The sequence below is a fragment of the Octopus bimaculoides genome, chromosome 3 (assembly GCF_046866305.1).
Source record: "Octopus bimaculoides isolate indiv1 chromosome 3, ASM4686630v1, whole genome shotgun sequence".
Lineage (NCBI taxonomy): Eukaryota > Metazoa > Mollusca > Cephalopoda > Octopoda > Octopodidae > Octopus > Octopus bimaculoides.
In genome coordinates this window covers 912814-931349 of record NC_142930.1, presented here as the reverse complement: position 1 = coordinate 931349, position 18536 = coordinate 912814, and the positions used below count along the sequence as shown (strand labels likewise).

At 36.0% G+C, this 18536-nt stretch overlaps 1 protein-coding gene across 2 annotated transcripts; it reads left to right on the top strand.

Moving 5' to 3' along the window:
• Positions 1-2714: 2714 nt before the first annotated feature.
• Positions 2715-12625, top strand: LOC106874610 (uncharacterized). Of its 2 annotated transcripts, XM_014922418.3 has the most exons (3): positions 2715-3238; positions 8271-8368; positions 11213-12625. In XM_014922418.3, exons 2-3 carry the CDS (start codon positions 8308-8310, stop codon positions 12472-12474), a joined length of 1323 nt encoding a protein of 440 aa, XP_014777904.1. In that variant the 5' UTR covers positions 2715-3238; positions 8271-8307; the 3' UTR covers positions 12475-12625. The 2 variants fall into 2 exon arrangements, with proteins under 2 accessions (XP_014777904.1, XP_014777896.1); XM_014922410.3 differs by lacking the exon at positions 8271-8368 and having other exon boundaries at positions 2824-3238.
• Positions 12626-18536: the final 5911 nt, after the last annotated feature.

The window sequence follows — 18536 nt, the reverse complement described above, 5'->3', positions numbered from 1 at the left end:
CTGATAGACTTATTAAAGGAACTTCATTCGTTTGGTTGAATTTCTTTTATATTAAGTTGGCAAACATCAAACTGGAGAGTGTCTCAAATTTAATACAACCACGGTTTATTTTGATGCTTGACAGAAAAAGTGACAAAACCAAATTAATTCATTTCATAATTTTATTAACCACATTCCTGTTAGAATAAATTACCTTTCTTTCACTTAATTTTGAAAATAACGAGGAGTTTAGCAAAAATAAGTTTGAAATTATTAAGCTGGTGTTAGGAATATGAATTAACATAGAATTTTGATGGAAAATTTTAATTTCGGTCACTTTAAAACCGGAAGTTTGTATTACAGAACTAAGGATAGACTTGGGTAGGTTGGTATCAAAAGGGTTGTCCTGCCACAAGGACTGTGCTTTTAACAACCTAAATAACAGAAATGACAGAATATATTTTCCCAGTCCAGAAACATGTTTCTCCATGAAAAGAAGAGTATTGTCATAAAAGGTATGCAACTGTGGTTTCACCAATCAGTATATAATGGAAGTCAAGGTTCTCGATATTGGCTGAATATTGCCTTCTCCCATTAATTTCTTGTTCTTTGTGTTGTTTAAGGCTCCAGCAGTTGAGGAAAGAAGTCTCAGGCAAAACGCAGGTTCTCAATCAGTTTTATGTACACTATACACAGGGCTGAAGTGCGTTGCTCTCTGTAGCCATCTCATGTGGTGTGAGTTTGTCGTTCTTCGTTACGTGGGCCCATTGCCTCAGGAGATACGACAAGTGGATTAGCCTGGAGGCTCAGCCAGCGAAGTGTGTTCTGCAAGCGCTTGCGGAGAAAAGAGAGATAGAATCTGGTTGCTGGGCCCTTTTATCCAGTTTGCCATCACAAGCCTCGTTGTGATCTCGTGCATGGCAAATGGATGCAGTAGAGGTCTCACTCCAGTCTCGGAGACGGCAATGGCTGCTGTGAGATCTCATCCAATATGTCACTGACTGCTTGTGCTGCTACAAGCACTAGCTGACTTATTAGAGTGATAAACTTGAGAGGAAGTGGAAGAGTTTTCCTACCAAACAATTTTCCTGAAGATTCTAGAAGGTTGGCTTACTGTTATAAAAAGCGACAACTTCAACCTTAGGCTAGAGAGTTACAAAGCTGTCTAGAGGAATCTATGCCAACGTTTACAGTGAATTGGCTTTCCGTTCCACTTCACTTTTTTATATAACTTGCTTATGTTGTATTCAACAAAAGGCACCAACTTTAACTTGCAGTATTGAGTAACACACACTAATTGTATGCTGTGTGAAGGTGTGTGGCTTCGTAATTAGTGATTAGGGTATTCAGCTCACATCTTAAAGTCAGGAGTTCAGTCCCTGGTGGCGTGTTGTGTCCTTGAGCAAGACACACTATTTCACTTTGCTTCAGTCCACTCACCTGGCAAAAATGAGTCGTACCTGTAATTCAAAGGATTTGCCTTGTCACATTCTGTGTCATGCTGAATCTCTCTGAGGACTACATTAATGGTACACATGTCTGAGGAGTACTCAGCCACTTGAATGCTAATTTCATGAGCAGGCTGTTCCATTAAATCATTGGATGAGCATTTGTAAATATAAATGATGTGGGTTATTAAACTATTTTAGAGTGTGGTCATTGTCTTCCCATGTGACCTACGGAACATCGTGAAGTGCCATTGAAGAACACGAGATAAACAACCCCAGTAAGACTCCAGAAGAATGTTTGTGGCAGAAATCAAACAATGGTCTTTAAATAGTTTCAGCCTGTTGTTCCTGGAAGTCTACATCACATCTCAGTAACTCCCTACCTTATCGTACTTTTTAGAAGGGAGGGAGGGAGAGAGAGAGAGAGAGAGAGAGAGAGAGAGAGAACTCTGTAAATGATGATAATGCGGGACTTTCCAAAGCAACCACAGTAATGGAAAGAATCCCTTGTGTATATCTTCACTGAACGACCCTTTTGATGAAGTCTCTACAGAGGGCAAAAGCATCACTTCACAAACTAAGGAACATCATCAGAATTTCTTATCTATTGTGTTACATTTCTGGCAACTCATTTTCACCGAATACTCAATTGGGAAATGAACTCATTCGTTTAAAAACAAACGTTTGCAATAAAGAATAAAGTGAGAACAGTAAAAAGGAGCAGATTCCTTACTAGGAGAAACTGAAAAGATAATTCAGCGTAGCTTTAGTAGATGTATAAGCATATGGCCATCTTAGATTTTATGTTGAAACAGAAGCAGTAGACAATATGTTAGTATCGTAAATCAGGCAATTAGAGAGAGAGAGAGAGAGTGTGTGTAAAAGGTCAAGTTAACCTAGTTTTACTGGAGGCTAGGTAGAGAGAGAAAATCTGACAAAGTATCAATAAATTTGAATCAGCAACTTAAATTGATATTATTCACAATGTAGTATTTCTGAAGAGTGAATCTTTCGACGTGGCCCTATTCACTGCAAATAAGACCCTGCTCATTACCTCTAAATATTTTATAAAAATAACTCCAGTTGTACCAGAACATAAATGATATTACCACTAAGAAGTATCAACTGTTTTTTCTAATATCAACGATTGAAAAAAAAAAACAATTATATCACAACAAATATCAATGTTGTGTAAAATATATTACGGCTGGGTATTTTAGGTTGAAAAATAACTATTAAAAATAAACAAAAAATAAATGTTAAGAAGATAAGAACAACAATAAAAACATTATTATTAAAAACGTAACTAACAAGAGCAGCCGTTTTGCTTTAATATCTAATAACGTTAAGCAGTTGACCCAGAAGCACACATTAGTCATACAATGGGACAAACAAAAACTAAAACCGGTTCGACACGATATGCCAAACCGTGTAGAAACCGCCAGCAGAAACTGTATAAAAACTGCCGAAACGAAATCAACATCAACAACATAAAATCAAATCCAGGGGGTTTTAAATATCAAAATCTTATTTTATATGGGAAAAATATATATTTGAGTCTCAGAAAAGACAAATTGATAAATGGAGTGAAAAAAAGGAAGAAAATGTGTTATTTCGCTACCATTCCTTCTTTCATTTTATAATCATATATTTCCATATTTTTGTACCTCTGATCATAGTTTGGACCTGTCTATTCGCATCGTATTAACTAATGCATCCATCAAACCTAAAGTCTAACAAGGTATTTAATTTAAAAGACGGAAGATCTTTAACAACTTTTATAGATAAAGAAAGAGTGGATAAAATTCATGGTAAGTATATTTTTATAGCAAAGTACGATTGAGTCATCTTTGATTATTTTAACTACTTTTTGATTTTTTTTCTTTTCATTAACTCAAACATGAATTAAGTCAATACGCGTTAGTCGAATACTTGTAACAATTTGCCTAAAGTTCTAGCAAAGATATTACAAAATGCCTTCAACGCTGTAAAATTGAAACCATCTCTCTATTTTAGAAATCAATATTTTATATATTGTCCTTCATCCGCTCTACAGTATCGCTGTAGATCTGTTCTACAAGTTAGATATACCACGCGCAGTTCAACATAAGTTCTACAAATCATTCCGCCTTCTATATTCTACGAAAAACATTTCCTCATTCCTAATCGGTGGATACTGTAGACTTCGGCTACAAAATGTAACAACAATGACAAAATTCAAAATTTTATTTGGAGAGAGAGAAAAATTAACGATTGCAAAACAAGCGAATAAAATGAAAATCTACACAAAAAAAAAGTTCTATAAACTTAGTATTTTACTTTGCATCAGAAAGAATAATTAACTTTAATCATTATGTTTTTAATTGTAAAATAGCTTCATATTAGTAAATCTCCCATTATCGGTTTTATAAACTAACAAAACCGTTTCTCACAGAAAACATTACGTTCGTATTCTAAAACTAATTCTTAAATTCTTTGAACGTTCATTTTACAATCTGTCTTTTATTTTCTCATTCGTTGTCTTACTATTCTTATAACAGAATGTATTCTGGAATTCTGCAGGTTGATTCCATGTTATTCCGAACACTCTTCAGTTCAAACCAGTTTACTCTGATATTCAGTTTTCTACTTTCTCTCAATCCTATTCTATAAGGTTTAGATTGTTCGCCATCATTTCGTATTTAGATAAACAAGCTTATTATTTGCAGTATAAAAATCATTAATCATGTTACAATTAATTTTTATTTTATGATTTTATTATATTTCTCTATTTTTTAAAGTTACAAATTTGATTTTTTTCTTTTTCTCTTTTTACGAAAATAATATTTTAATTTCGTGGACACGTGGAAGTTTCGTTTTCAAGGCTAAAGTTTTTTTTTTCCAAACAAATAAAACTGACTGAAGAAATTTAGAATCTTTTAATACAATAAAAATGATTTAATTCACAAAGGGAGACAGACAGATAATAATTATTTATGTTTGTAAAACGACATAATTACAGTTAGCCCCCCCCCCCCGATTTTGTTTCCTCACAATTTTCTGGAAAAACGCTTAGTTTGATGTGATCAGCATATGATTATGTTGATCACATTAATTTTTAAAAAGAAGTTTCAGATTATTCTCGTCCCCTCCGTCTCCGACTTTGTTTCCTCATAATTCTTGAAAAGGTGAATTTTTAAATGACATTTTCTAGATTTACGTTTTTGAGGGTCTACATTACAATTATGTTGATAACATTAAATTTTTAAAGCAGTTTCCACTCATTTTCTCTCCAGCCTTCAAACTTTTTTTTCATAGCTCTTTAAAATACATTTGAAAATGACATTTTCCAGAAATAGTTGATGTTTCAAACAATTTCTTTTTTTTTTTTAAGTGAAAACTGTTAAAATTACGGAAATTGTAGCTATTAAAATCAAGAGAAGAACAATACAAAACCCCTCCAACGTTTTATTTTTACTTAATTTTATCAAAATAATCTTAATCTACACCAACGAAAACTTGACAAATTTTCATTAAAAATTATGCTTTTCTTTCTCAAAAAGTTGTGGAGGAACAAAGTTACAGGAGTAATCTAATAACTTTACCTGTAAAAGTTGGAGTTTTTTTTTTTAAATAGCTTGGTTTATTTCAATTTCAGCTTTATATGATTATAGCTTTTTGGGGAAAAGATTTAGAACATGGAATCACACCATCAGTTGATATGGGATTCAGAATAATGGTAAATGAGAAATTTTTTAATGGACATCATCAAGGCAAAAACTAAATTCCATTTTATTTGTCGTCATCATCAACATTTAACATCTGTTTTCCATGCTGGCATGGATTGAATGACTTGACAGGAACTGGCAAGACTAGAGGCTGCACAAGGTCCCATTGTCTGTTTTGGCTTGGTTTCTATAGCTAGATGCCCTTCCTAATGCCAATCACTCCAAAGAGTGTACTTGGTGCTTTTTATGTAGCACCAGCACCCACACCAATGTCTTTTACATAGCACCTTGGTTTTAAGATCTCCATTCTGTTGTGGTGGGTTGGTCTTCTCAAGTACAACAATGTGCTGCCACATATTTTGGTTCTCTTTCATCTCCTTCATAAAGTTCAATGTTTTGAGATCGGCCTTCAAAAGTTCATCCCACCTCTTCCTGGGTCTCTCTCTTCCACAGCTTCCCTCCACCTTAAGCGAACAGTACTGCTTTATGCAACTGTCCTCATCCATCCTCATCACATGACCAAACCAGCACAGTCCCCCCATGACATCTAATTCCGCTTATGCCCACCTTCTCTCTCTATGCACCAATACTCTGTCTCAAATGCACACTGACATTGCACATCTAACAGAACATACCAGCTTCGTTCCTTTCCAGACTTCGCATGTCCTCTGTATTTAGGGCCCATGTCTCACTACCATGCAGCATCGCGGTTTGTACACATGCATCATACAAACTTCCCTTCACTCGGAGAGAGAGATGTTTGGTTGCCAACAGAGGTGAAAGCTTTCTGAATTTTCTCCATCTTATTTTTAATCTAGCAATTACGCTTTTTGTACAACCTCCTCCACTGCTAATTAGGTCACCTAAGTAACCAAAACTTCTAGAGATCCACTGGGGCATTTAAAGAAATCAGTTTCTTATGGATCTCTGGTCTTTGTGGCTCCCATGCATCTTCTCCATGCAAACACTACTTTCTCTGTTAACCTTCCTTATTCCACCGCACTTCTTTTGTCTCCTTAGCTTGCACTGGGTGTCCTGAATGGAATTTCTACCTCCACCCTTCCTACTTATTGAGAAGGGTGAAGGGGCCTATCTGATTTCTTGCCTAGTAGGACCTTGGTTTTTACTACATTTACTTTAAGACCCTTTGATTCCAGGTTCTGCTTCCTGGAATTTCTTTTCTATTCTGTTACAGATTCTGTTATGAGGGCCAGATCACCAGCATATAGAAGTTCTTCAATCCCTCTGTTATGGCCTTGAGAACAATGATGAAGAGGAGGGAGCTGAGGACTGACCCTTGGTGCATACCTACCTGCACACTAAATTCATCACAGTACTCATGACCAACTCTTGCCTTATCAACAGCACCCCTGTACATGGCCTGTACTGCTTTCACAAGCCATCTATCCCTAGCTTTCACAGAGACGACCCTATCACAGTGCAAAGGACTCTGTCAAAGACTTTCTCTAGATTAACAAATGCCAAGGACAATGGCTTGTTCTTACCTAAATGCTTCTCTTGAAATTGCCTGATTAAGAAAACAGCCTCTGTGGTGCTTCCCTCGGGACAAAGGCAAACTGCATTTCATCTCATCTAATTCTATTCCTACTTAATTGGGTTATAACACTCTCTCCGAATTTCATCACCAAAAAATCAAACAATTAATTGTAAGTTTTTTAATTAACACCTTCACATATGATGGTGTAGGCATTCTGAAGACATTCACTTCCCAACTGCATGGTTTCAGATTCAGTCGCACTTGGGCAAATATCCTCTTCTGTAACCCTAGACTGACCAAAGCCTTGTGACTGCATCTGGTTGATGGAAACTGAAAGAAGCCCATGTATATATATTGGCAAGTAGAAGGGCATCTGGCTATGGAAACTTTGTCTCAATCAACTCTGTTGGAACCATGCCAGCTCCCAATTGGCCCCTGCATTCAAGGAAGCCACATCCTATACTGTGACATTTCAAGAAGGTGGTCTCCCTGAAGAAATCAATCAACCAACCATTTATATCAGCTGTTATTAAGTTAACATGTTGTCTTAGCATTTGTTGTCTTTTGACTTCAGCTTAACTATTCCAACTTTTGAATTTTTAACAGTTCATCAAAAGATTCTACAATAATTTCCATATTTTTGTGAGTTAAAAAACATCCAGGGAAATGGCTGAAGGAAAGAGAACAGAACTGAACTTAGACACAAAATTCATGTTGTGTCCACTAATATTGGATGATGTACCATAGGGATTGGGAGAAGTCAGCAGGGAGATTTAGCTGCTATTTCTGTCAGATCAAGTGACTGCATTCAAGCTGTGACTCTCCGATCTTTTTTTCCAGCACCTGAACTGGTACCATGTAAAAAGCATCTGTGTTGGTGCCACATGAAGAATGCCTGTGCTGGTGCCACATGAAAACCACTCAATACACTCTGTAAAATGGTTGTCTGGTGCAGCTCTCTAGCTTGCTTGCTCCTGTCAAACCATCCAACCCATACCAGCTTGGAAAACAGGCGTTAAATGATAATGATGTTGATGATGATCATGACTACATATAGAACTACATTATACTGTTTCAGTTTTGTCTTTTAAAGATGATAAGATGTGATATAAGGGAAATTTAGCTGCTGTTTAGAGCTCTGACATTAACCATTTTATTATATTTCTGTTGAAATATTCTGCCTTTGTTTCAATTAATTTTCAAACTAATGAAGAATTTAGTGAAATAACTTTGTCATTTTTAAGGTTGGAACATAAATCAAGATGAAATTTTGATGGAAGGCTAAAATTTGGATCACTTTATTTACCATATTTCTTTTAAAAGACATTGCTTTTGTTTCAATTGATCTTGAAAATAACGAAGAATTTAGTCAAAGAAATGTCATTAAGCTGGCATCAATAACATAAGTTAATATGAAAATTTGTTGGAAGGCTCTTAATTTAAATCACTTTTAAGCAGCAAGTTTGTACCATAGCAGTAGAGGTGGTCTGAGGTGGATTGACCTGAAAGCAGGTGAATGATGCGATTTCTGTTTTTTGTTTTTGTCTTTTTTAATCTTTTATTTCATTCGTTCATCCCCAAATGAATATGTGTTCTCTTTGTGGAATCTAATCATTTCTTGATATTCTGTCTTGAAAGTTTTCTAGTCAGCCGCTAACTAAGACCCAAACAGACCATGTACATTGATATTCAAGATAATATCTGCAACATCTCCATTACAGATGCTGAGAAACAAGGTACATTTCTTTGTGTAGAATATTCTTCCTGTTTGAATCTTGCGATTATATTTTGTTGAAATTTTTCTCTTGTTTGTAGTTTGTTATTATTGTTGTTGTTGTCGTTGTTGTTGTTGTTGTTTAGCTTCAAGTCAGTCATAACCAATCCATCATTTTTCACATCTAGTGCACCTTGGACTACATTATCTAATGTGACCTTTTTTTTAAGATGGTAGGTATATGAGAGAGACGTAGCTACTGTTTCTAGCAGGTTGAGTGCCTGCAATTCAGATGTGCCCTTCCCATCACTTTTCATACATAGTGTATCTTGGACTACACTATCTTATGTATCCATTTTTGAAACAGTAGGATGCAATTTCAGCTTTAATCACTGTATTCCACCTTTTTACATGGGAAACAGACATTAAAAGGCTGATGATGTGTTTCTTGGACTACATTATCCTATGTGCCTTTCTTTTTTTAATAAGGTGGTAGGTGAGAGTTGGTGACAGGAAAGGTAGCTGGCCATTTAGAATGTGCCTTGACAAATCCTGTCTGACCCACACAAGCAGGGAAAAGTGGATGTGAAGTGATAATCCACAGACCTGAAAATGTATCTCTGAAAAATCTCATTAAAAAAAAGGTATTTTTCAGAAAGTTATGAGGAAGCAAACTATCAAGAGACTTCAAACTCTGATCATTCTTGTCCTGATGCCTGGGGCACCGTTTTCTTCTTAGTAATTTTCTTGTTGAGAAATTGAAGACTCAGACATCATCATAATCATCATCATCATCATCATCATCATCATCCATATTGTTTGTATGTTGGTGATGTTGTTATATTGACCAAGCATGGTATTTATGAGGAATTCTTCTATTGGGTCATCCAATGAATGATGCAGTTTTTTGAATTGCATGAACTAAAAGTCAGAGGGGGATGGGACAAACTACCTGCATCAAGTTGCTATAAAAGCAGGTAGTAATTTTACCGTACCCTTATTCTTAGTGCAAGTTTTGAAGAGTACAGTTTGATTTTAACAGTTATTTTTTCAAAGCTATAATGGAAATGACAAAGGAGCATATTAGGTATATTTTACTTTATGAGTTCAATAAAGGCAACAATGCAACGGAAAGTGTGAGGAATATTAGTGCATGGTACCCATGCCGGTGCAATGTAAAAAGCTCCATTCGAGCATGGCCAATGCCAGTGCTGCCTGACTGGCTCCCATGCTGGTGGCATGTGAAAAGTACCCTCTCACTCTCAGAGTGGTTGGCATTAGGAAGGGCATCCAACTGTAGAAACCTTGTCAAATCAGATTGGAGCCTGGTGCAGCCTCCTGGCTTGCCAGTTCTCAGTCAAACCGTCCAACCCATGCCAGCATGGAAAGTGGATGTTAAACGATGATGATGATGATGATGACAGGGATCAGACAATAAGCATAAGCCAGTGTCAATGGTGGTTCCAGAAATTCCAAGTCAGAAAACTACAGCCTAGAAGACGAGCCTCATCCTAGAAGATCTGTAGAACTCGACAAGGACATCTTGCAAACCCTGGTGGAACAAAATCCCATTGTAACTGTTGAGGAACTAGCAGAGAAGCTTGGATTTGGTCATCCAACCATTCATTCAAGTCAGTGCTAGAAGAAAAACGACCATTCTTTGGTTTCAAGACAAAAGGTGTTCTTCCATCAGGATGAAGCTCAGCCATGTAGAGCAAGGATGGCATTCCAAAGGTTGGAGCCATTTGAATGGGAAACAATGCCCCACCAACGATATTCAACAGACATTGCCTCATCTGATTATCATTTATTCTGCAGTCTTCAAAATCATTTGGACAGAAAAAATATGAATTCTGTAGATGAGGTCAGAACGGTATTGGAGTATTTTCCATCATGGACAATTTTGGAAGAAGGGCCTTGCAAGTCTACCAGATAGATGGAAGAGCATTGTAGAAAATGAAGGAAAGTATATTTTAGATTAAAAAAGAACTTTGTTTATCTTAATTTTGAAAAATAAAAGTGTTATAAAAGGAAATGCATTATTTATGGGATGACCCAATAATTATGTTGGTGTAAAATGTTTAGGATGTAAAACGAGTTCAGTTGTGATGCATTTGTGTCTGTCTCCTCCTCCCTGCATTGATGTGCTGTGGGGATTGAAGTCTCTCTTCTAATCGTGATGGTTTGGAGTATATTCAAGTTATGTAGCCGTGTGTCTAGATGAGCCAGTTAATGAGATTGGTGATGGCATGCATCTATTTGTTCCATTAACATCCCATGCTTTTATTTTTGAATGCTTCATTTGCTAATGTGTTGTTGTGTCCCCAAAAGTGTCGTTTCTCTTATTTATGCCCTGGATGTTCGATTATACAGTTGACCTGATAAGCATTTATCATTGTGTTATAGTGAAAGGGAAACAGGGGGGGGGGGGTGTTTGTGTGTGTCAGAGATTCTTTGTAAGGATTTTTACCGACAGATTCTTCTTTCCCATTCATGGTGTAGCGACTCTAAAAATACTTTCACAACTCGCATGGATGGACATGTCGAAGATTTGGATGAAACCAATGGATGTTGTTGAACTGTTCCGATCCATGCATACATTGAAGAGAGACATGAAATGATGATGCTGATGATTCATTTATGAACAAACCCCACTCTCTCTCTCTCTCTCTCTCTCTCTGTCTCTGTCTCTGTCTGTCTGTCTCTCTCTCTCTCTCTCACACACACGCACAAATACACTTAAGACTACTTTATCATTTACGTACCCACATCTGTCTCTAAAGATAGGCACTCATCCCCCAATGTCTAGTTTTTTTCAATGTTTCTTCTATTTCCAGTCAATAAATTTTCTTTTCTCTTTCTTCAGAAATTGATTCAAATGATTCTTATAATACGGCAGCCATTTTTGGGAAGGAAAAACGCAACGTTACCGGAGTGTTTCATTGGGAACGAGAAGATGTGTTGATGCTTATTCGACTTCATTCTGAAAAAGAACCAATTTTCAATAAACCAGGAATCAAGAAGAAAGATGTCTGGGCAATGATTGCAGATGAATTCCAGGCGAAAGGTTTCAATGTGACCACTGGTCAGTGTGAACAGAAATGGAAGAACATTACCAAAAACTACAGAGACACTGTTGACCATAATTATTTCAGTAACATACACAAAACATGTCCCTACTTTAAAGAATTGGCAGCAATCTACCCTTATGACCCAAAAGATAAACAAAATAATTTTATTTCTTATCTCAATCATATGTCCAACTCTATTTCTCAACCTCAAACTGTGTCCAGAGATTTACAGAACGGTCTTTCTGCCATTCCATCAACTAATACTGTAACCACATCAGTCAACGATTCAAATAATGGATATTTTTGTGACTTACCAACAAATATTTGTGTTTCGGACAATCAAAATACTTCTTCAGAACATTTAGTGCAAACCTCAATTAAACAGGAAGTTTTAGATTCAGTTGAATTGCAGTCCCCCACATGTTCCTTGATGTCCCCTTCTCCATTAACAGCATCAAATCAACAACCCAACATTTCCACTTCTCAATCTCATTCCAATCAACAGATTTCAAACTTTACCCCATCTTCGTCTTTACCATTAGTGTCTTCATTTGTAAATGAAGAACCGGTGCCTAGTCTCTCATCAATGATTCTGCAATATTCACCTCAACCATTAAATAACGAATATATTCGCCTTCCGTCTCAAGAACCACAGACTTGTAACATGAGACATCAACAAGAAGTAAGAGAGAACTCTAACAAGTCTTTGCATGTTCTCAAAACCCCAGCTCAGTCCCAATTGTCCAGTGTACCAAATGTATCCACAAACTCTTCCCAGGTTCGTAAACGGTTCCACGATAACAACTTGACTCTATCAAATTCTTCAGCAGCCAATAATAATCAGGATTATTATTCTCAAAGACGAAAGTGTCTACGTCGTTCTAGCTTTACACCAAACAATACACTGGATATGTTAAAACAAATGAATGAAGAACGGCGGCGAGAACACAAAGAATTGATATCAACATTAAAACAACATCACAGAGAATATCTGAAGCAGGAGGAACTGAATCAGTCCCTCCTCTCAGCCCTTATTGGACACGTTTCCAAACAATAAGCGATATGACTGGCTGGTATAAATTTCAGTCACTTTATAAAAACCATCTGGTCATCGACTCAAGAGTTTCTACATTATATCTGTAAACAAAAAACTGTTATATAAATTATATTAATTGAAATTATATTGATTAAAATTTCTCAAATTTTAATTTGTTTCACACATTTTCCAATCACATGTTTTGATGTCATGTAATGGTTGTAAACAATGCTTTTTGTTTTCAGTTTTCTATGAATAACATGTTGGACCATAAGGGGGAAATATTATCTTGCTTGGAAACAGGTAAGGATTGGTGATGGGAAGGGCATCCAGTTGCAGAAGAGATGCCTCAGCAAATTCTGTCTGACCCATGAAAACATGGAAAAGTGGATGCTAAAATATGACGATGATGTTGATGATGATGTTCAGCTGTTTTCCTTATTAGGCAAATTAACAATTGCTTATCACACTTACTAATTCTGTACATTTTTCTTTTTCTCTCTCTCTCTCTCCTTTGGTATCCATATATATATTATTGAACTGAAATGCTTGGCTGAGGTTTGTATTGCGCTAAAATAATACGTCACAGTTCAATGGCCTTTTTATAATACTTAAGATTTCAGACAGTGTTGTTGTTGTTGTTGTTGTTGTTGTTGTTGAATGGTTTGAGAATTACACTTGGAATAATATGGGAAGCTTGAATGGGTTGGTTACTATTCTGAAATAATATGATACGGTTGAGTAGTTTCTATGCGAAATTCAAATCATGTTATGCATGAATAAGCTGTGAACTGTACACTGATGTTATGTTACAGTTGAATAACCTGGTCAGTCGATGACTTTCGTAGCCACAGTCAAGTTTGTAGATCATCACCATCATCATCACCATCATCATCACCATCATCATCACCATCATCATCACCATTCAGTGTCTGTTTTCTGGGTGATGGGTGTTGTGGCATCAAGTGAGGTGCTTTGTACCAGCTTATGAGAGGTTTACCCTTTCACTACCATATTTCTGTGATTTTGTTTCAATTAATTTTGAAAATAATGAAGACTTGAGTAAAATACTTCAGTCATTATTAAGCTGGTGTTTGGAACATTAATCAACATGAAATTTTGAGATTTAATTTAGATTCCTGTAAAACAGCAAGTTTATGTCATAGAGCTAAGGACAGTCTCAGGTGACTTGCTATATTGTTTCTTGTCCATCTCCACATATTCTGCAGTTACTTGTTACTTATTAATATTATTATTATTATTAATATTATTATTATTATCATCATTATTATTATCATTATTATTCAGTAGTCTTATTTTTATGTGCTTTCACTGCACTACTGAGTGGGTATGTGCTGTGGTTTGCTGTGATGCTCTTATGGTTACTGTATTGAAAGTGTTTTGCGTAGGATGTGTGCAGTGCCCAGTAGTGCAATTTTCTGTATGTTATATATATTTGTAAGTCCTGGTGTTTTTGTTATGTATTTGTCTGAATATTTTTTTATTATACCTAAGGCACCTACTATGATAGGAATTGTTTCTGTTTTTAGATTCCACATTCGAGTTACCTCTATTTCCAGGTCTTTGTATTTTGAAAGTTTCTCCATTTCACCCATGTTTCCAGAGGTGAATTATTCAAACTCCAAAGAATTCCTTTTATTATTATTATTATTATTATTATTATTATTATTATCATCATTATTATTATTTACTTTTAATCTGCATGTTTGTTACAATCGCTTGCCGAGATACATTTAATATCCTAGGGTGAGTGAAGGATAAGAGATGTTACAGTATGACTGAAAGCTTGGGGAGGGGAAGTGGCAGAATATCTTCATGTAATACAACACAGACATTGAAATCGATAGGGTTTTTCTAAGGATGTGGGCAGTGCTTGTCAGCACAATATTTTGGATTTCTCTGAGACAGGGTTCTCTTGGGATGTTATCTAGATGTTTTTGACATCCTTTCTTCTTCTTCTTCTTCTTCTTCTTCTTCTTCTTCTTCTTCTTGTTCTTCTTCTTCTTCTTGTTCTTCTTGTTCTTCTTCTTCTTCTTCTTCTTCTTCTTCTTCTTCTTCTTTTTATTATTATTATTATTATTATTATTATTATTATTATGTTTTAATTTAAAGTTCAAAATCTAGAAATCAAAAAACTGCTTTTTAAATAAAGCATAATAAAAAAAGTTAAAGTATCGATTAAGAAGATCTACCCTTAATGTATGGTACTGATTATTACTCTTTGTAGGGTGGGATTAATTTTAGAAGGAGCTCATATGTATAGAATCATAATATTTCAATGGACATATTTATTATGCTGAAATAAAGTGTAGAGCTTTACATTTATTAGAAGCAGCTCCATCTTGGCCACAGTTATGCATCACAACTTCAGCATTCTCCTCCTTTTTACAACCTCCAGAATTTTTTAACTTGGAACAAATGATGGCTTCCTTCCTCTAATGCCTCCAACATTAATCTATATAATATATGATATCACAGCCTTAAGGTTGAAACATATATATTAAAAAAACAAGAATGGAAATATATATATATATATATATATATATATATATATAAACCAGTTGCATCATTTGTTATTTCTGCTAAACAAAAATCTAAAATACAACATTGTTTCTTTGTTTACTTTGGGTTAACGATTTACCAATGCTAAAACCATAAATCTTTTCTTTGAGACTAATTGTCACAAAGTAATTCTTTTTGTCAAAACAATTTTCTCTAAACACTGAACCAAACATGAATTTCTAGATTCTTTAAACAGTGATATCCCCACCACCACCACCACAGCCACCCACCACTGTTTTATTTTTAAATTTCAAGCCCCTTTTTTTCGTAGCCATACTAATCCCAGTCTGGTGGGTGCAGCAACAAGTCTTTCGGAAAGTCTGTCCTAGATGAAGTATTAATGGTTTCTGAGAGAGGAATGTGTGTCTGTATGTATTGTTATTTATATATATTGGTTGTAGCCATGACACTCTCAGGATCTGTCGGTAGGAATAAGATGGTGTCTCTTTCTACCTACAGCCTCCTGAGTCACAAGCATCATGGTGCTTGGTGTTTGTTCATCATAGTCTCAGTGATCTCTGGCATTAATCACTCATTCAGATGGGTGGTTGTTGAGATCAGACACTCTCACATTTCTTTTGACTTGACTGCAATGCTATTCTGCTTCACCAGGTCCAACAGAGATGGAAGGCTTGACACAGTAATGCAAAACCAGTGTTTCATTTTGCAATTGAGCCAGATTAAATCTTTTCTGAATTGAGCTTGATCTATCTTAGCAAGGCAAACTATGGATCAGTGGCTTTTTTCACAAGATATTCAACTCTATGAACCTCATGCTCAGCTTCTCTCTTGTCTTTTTGATATCTTAGCTTATTGATCACATAACAAAATCTCTGTTCGTTCTCCTCTGGTCTTTCAGGATTTCCAGCTTGGTTCTCCATTGATATTTTTGCTTCTCATAAACTCTGTGTCTGCATCTAGTGACCTGATGACGGCCATAGCACTTGACACCCGCACAGCAACCATTGCCATACTCCCAGGCTCCCATATGAACATAGACAGCACTATTATCTTTCAACAGCTCCATCTGTCAACATTGTTGCTAGCTAGAAACCATTTCATAACATCTCTCAGCCAGACATATTCCATCCATGATAAAACTGCACTCACTCAAAGCCATTCTAATAGCATTCCATGTTTTTACCAGCAGTATGTGGGTAATATCCTCCAGGGTGTATTTCTTTTGTCTTTTATACATTCCACAACTCTGAACAAACATGTAAGATGGTTTCCTACCCATAATGCACCCTAACATCAATGTCTACGTCTCTCATGACCATACCACAGTTCCATCAAATATAACAACTCTTCTGATCCAGTTTGCCTAATTTAAAATCCCTCCTTTTAATTACACAATATAAAAGAATAAATTGTCAAAGAATTCAGTCATAAAATCACAATCCGTTTGTTGGACAATGGTCATTTGGTATCTTGTCTAATCTGACAGATTATAGGCAGACATTCATTCAATGTAAAATTGAGAAATGGCTATAAAAACTCAAGCTTACTAAGTCTTCTTCTGCCTTGTTTAGACACATGATTTGCGAGTAGAATCATTGAGTCCTAAGTGATGATGGTATGTTCATGTTGAATAACAACAACAAAAGCTGAAATTGTAAATCTGAGAATTTCAATAAAACATTTGAACATTAAGCATTATACTTACAAAAGCTGTTTCCTCAAGGAAAAACAACTACAAACACAACATCAACACTATTTAATAAATTATAAGGTGATATTTTCCTCTTAAATATCATTCTATTTCTATTTAACATTAACTATCTCACTTCAACTACATCCCTCTTATATCTATTTCTCGTTTTCTACTTTATGGACATTCCTAATTTTAAGATATATTATTCCTGTGGACTGAACTTCACAATTAATGTTAGTCATGGCACACAACCACTTCCCTTGCTTCCATTGGCACCACGTAAAAAGGCTCCTGTGCCAGTGCCATGTAAAAGGCTCTCTGTAAAGTGGTTGGCATTAGATTAGGGAGGGTGTCCAGCCGTAGAAACCATGCCAAAGCAAACAATTGAAACCTGGTACAATTCTCTGGCTTGCCAACTCCTGTCAAACTGTCCAACCCATGCCAGCATGGAAAACAGACGAGAAATGATGATGATATATTAAGTTACTAAACAAATGATCAATGATTCATATTTCATCTCTGATGCTGCAGAAGAGATTTTTAGCTTTTACTAGCTCAGTCCATCAAGCTGTAAACATGCACCTTAGGGTCAGCAGAGATGGCCATGAAAAGCAGTAGATTATCTGTATTATAAAGGAGGGTTTTTATTTTATTTTGCAGTGATGCATTGAAAACAGTGCAGTGTATGTAAAGTGAAACCTCTCTGGTGCATCTTGCAAGTCTGCTAGAGATAGTGGAATCGGCAGGATTAGAGAATCTCAGAATTTCAGTGTAAAGATAGCACCTATGAGTCAGCAGGAAGCTTTTGTGTATTACTAGAGCTGCTAGAAATAACAGCCAAATATCTACTTTTTCACAATGAATTTGTGTTTGGGATTCATTTACTGCAGAAAAAGTTTTAGAAAAATGTTGGATCATTTTTACCCATTTAGAAAACAGGATTTTTGTGCATGATGGCTGTGGTATAATGAAAGTAAACATGAGAAGAGCAGGTTTAAAACAAAATGAAAACATTGCATGAGAGTTTATACATAGACAAAGTGAGTGTCAAAGAGTGTGACAAATATATATACAAAGAGATACATTGATGATTGAGAGTGGGTGATATCGTGTAGAAAATTTATATTGGATTCTTAACTCAATTAATGAAATAAATAAAATAATGTTGAATGTGGTCCTAAAAAGTAATGAAATCCGTTGATTGTAGCCCAATCTGGCCACCATAATTGGGATGGTCACGCTTGAAAGCTTTTGATAAACAGGTTTGTTGAAACTGGGGCTAAACTGAGAACACCAGCAACAAACCAATGGCAGCAAATAAGAACAAGAACAAGAAGATTAATAGCAAGTTGAAATCTATTTTCCAGGTGGATGAATAAATATAATTTTTTTTCTAAAAGATGTATTTCCTTTTACTTCTTTCCATTTTGTCTTTATGTTCCATTGATTTCAAAGTATTTTGCTTCATGGTGTGTTTCACTTGGCCGGAAGTAGTGTTCTCTTGTCAGATGACAACAGAACAATTAAGTGACCACTGCCACTGCCGCTACCACCACCACCACCACCACCGCCGCCGCCACTGCCACCACCACCTCCACCGCCACCTCCACCAGACAAAGAACGATTATATAGAATATTTAATACATAACCATCATCACCATTTAATGTTAGCTGGTTTGAGAGGAGCTGGCAAGGCCGAGAGCTCTGATTGTCTGCTTTGGCTTGGATTCTACAGCTGGATGCCCTTCCTAATGCCGACCACTTTACAGAGTGGTACTGGGTGCTTTTTACGTGGTACCAGTACCTGCAGAGTGATCAGAGTATTGAGGAAGGTGGGTTCCGTGCC

Coding starts and splice junctions, on each gene's coding strand:
- LOC106874610 (XM_014922410.3), top strand. CDS start 3,139: ATGCATCCATCAAACCTAAAGTCTAACAAGGTATTTAATTTAAAAGAC. Junction 3,239..11,212: donor AAGAGTGGATAAAATTCATG/GTAAGTATATTT, acceptor CTCTTTCTTCAG/AAATTGATTCAAATGATTCT.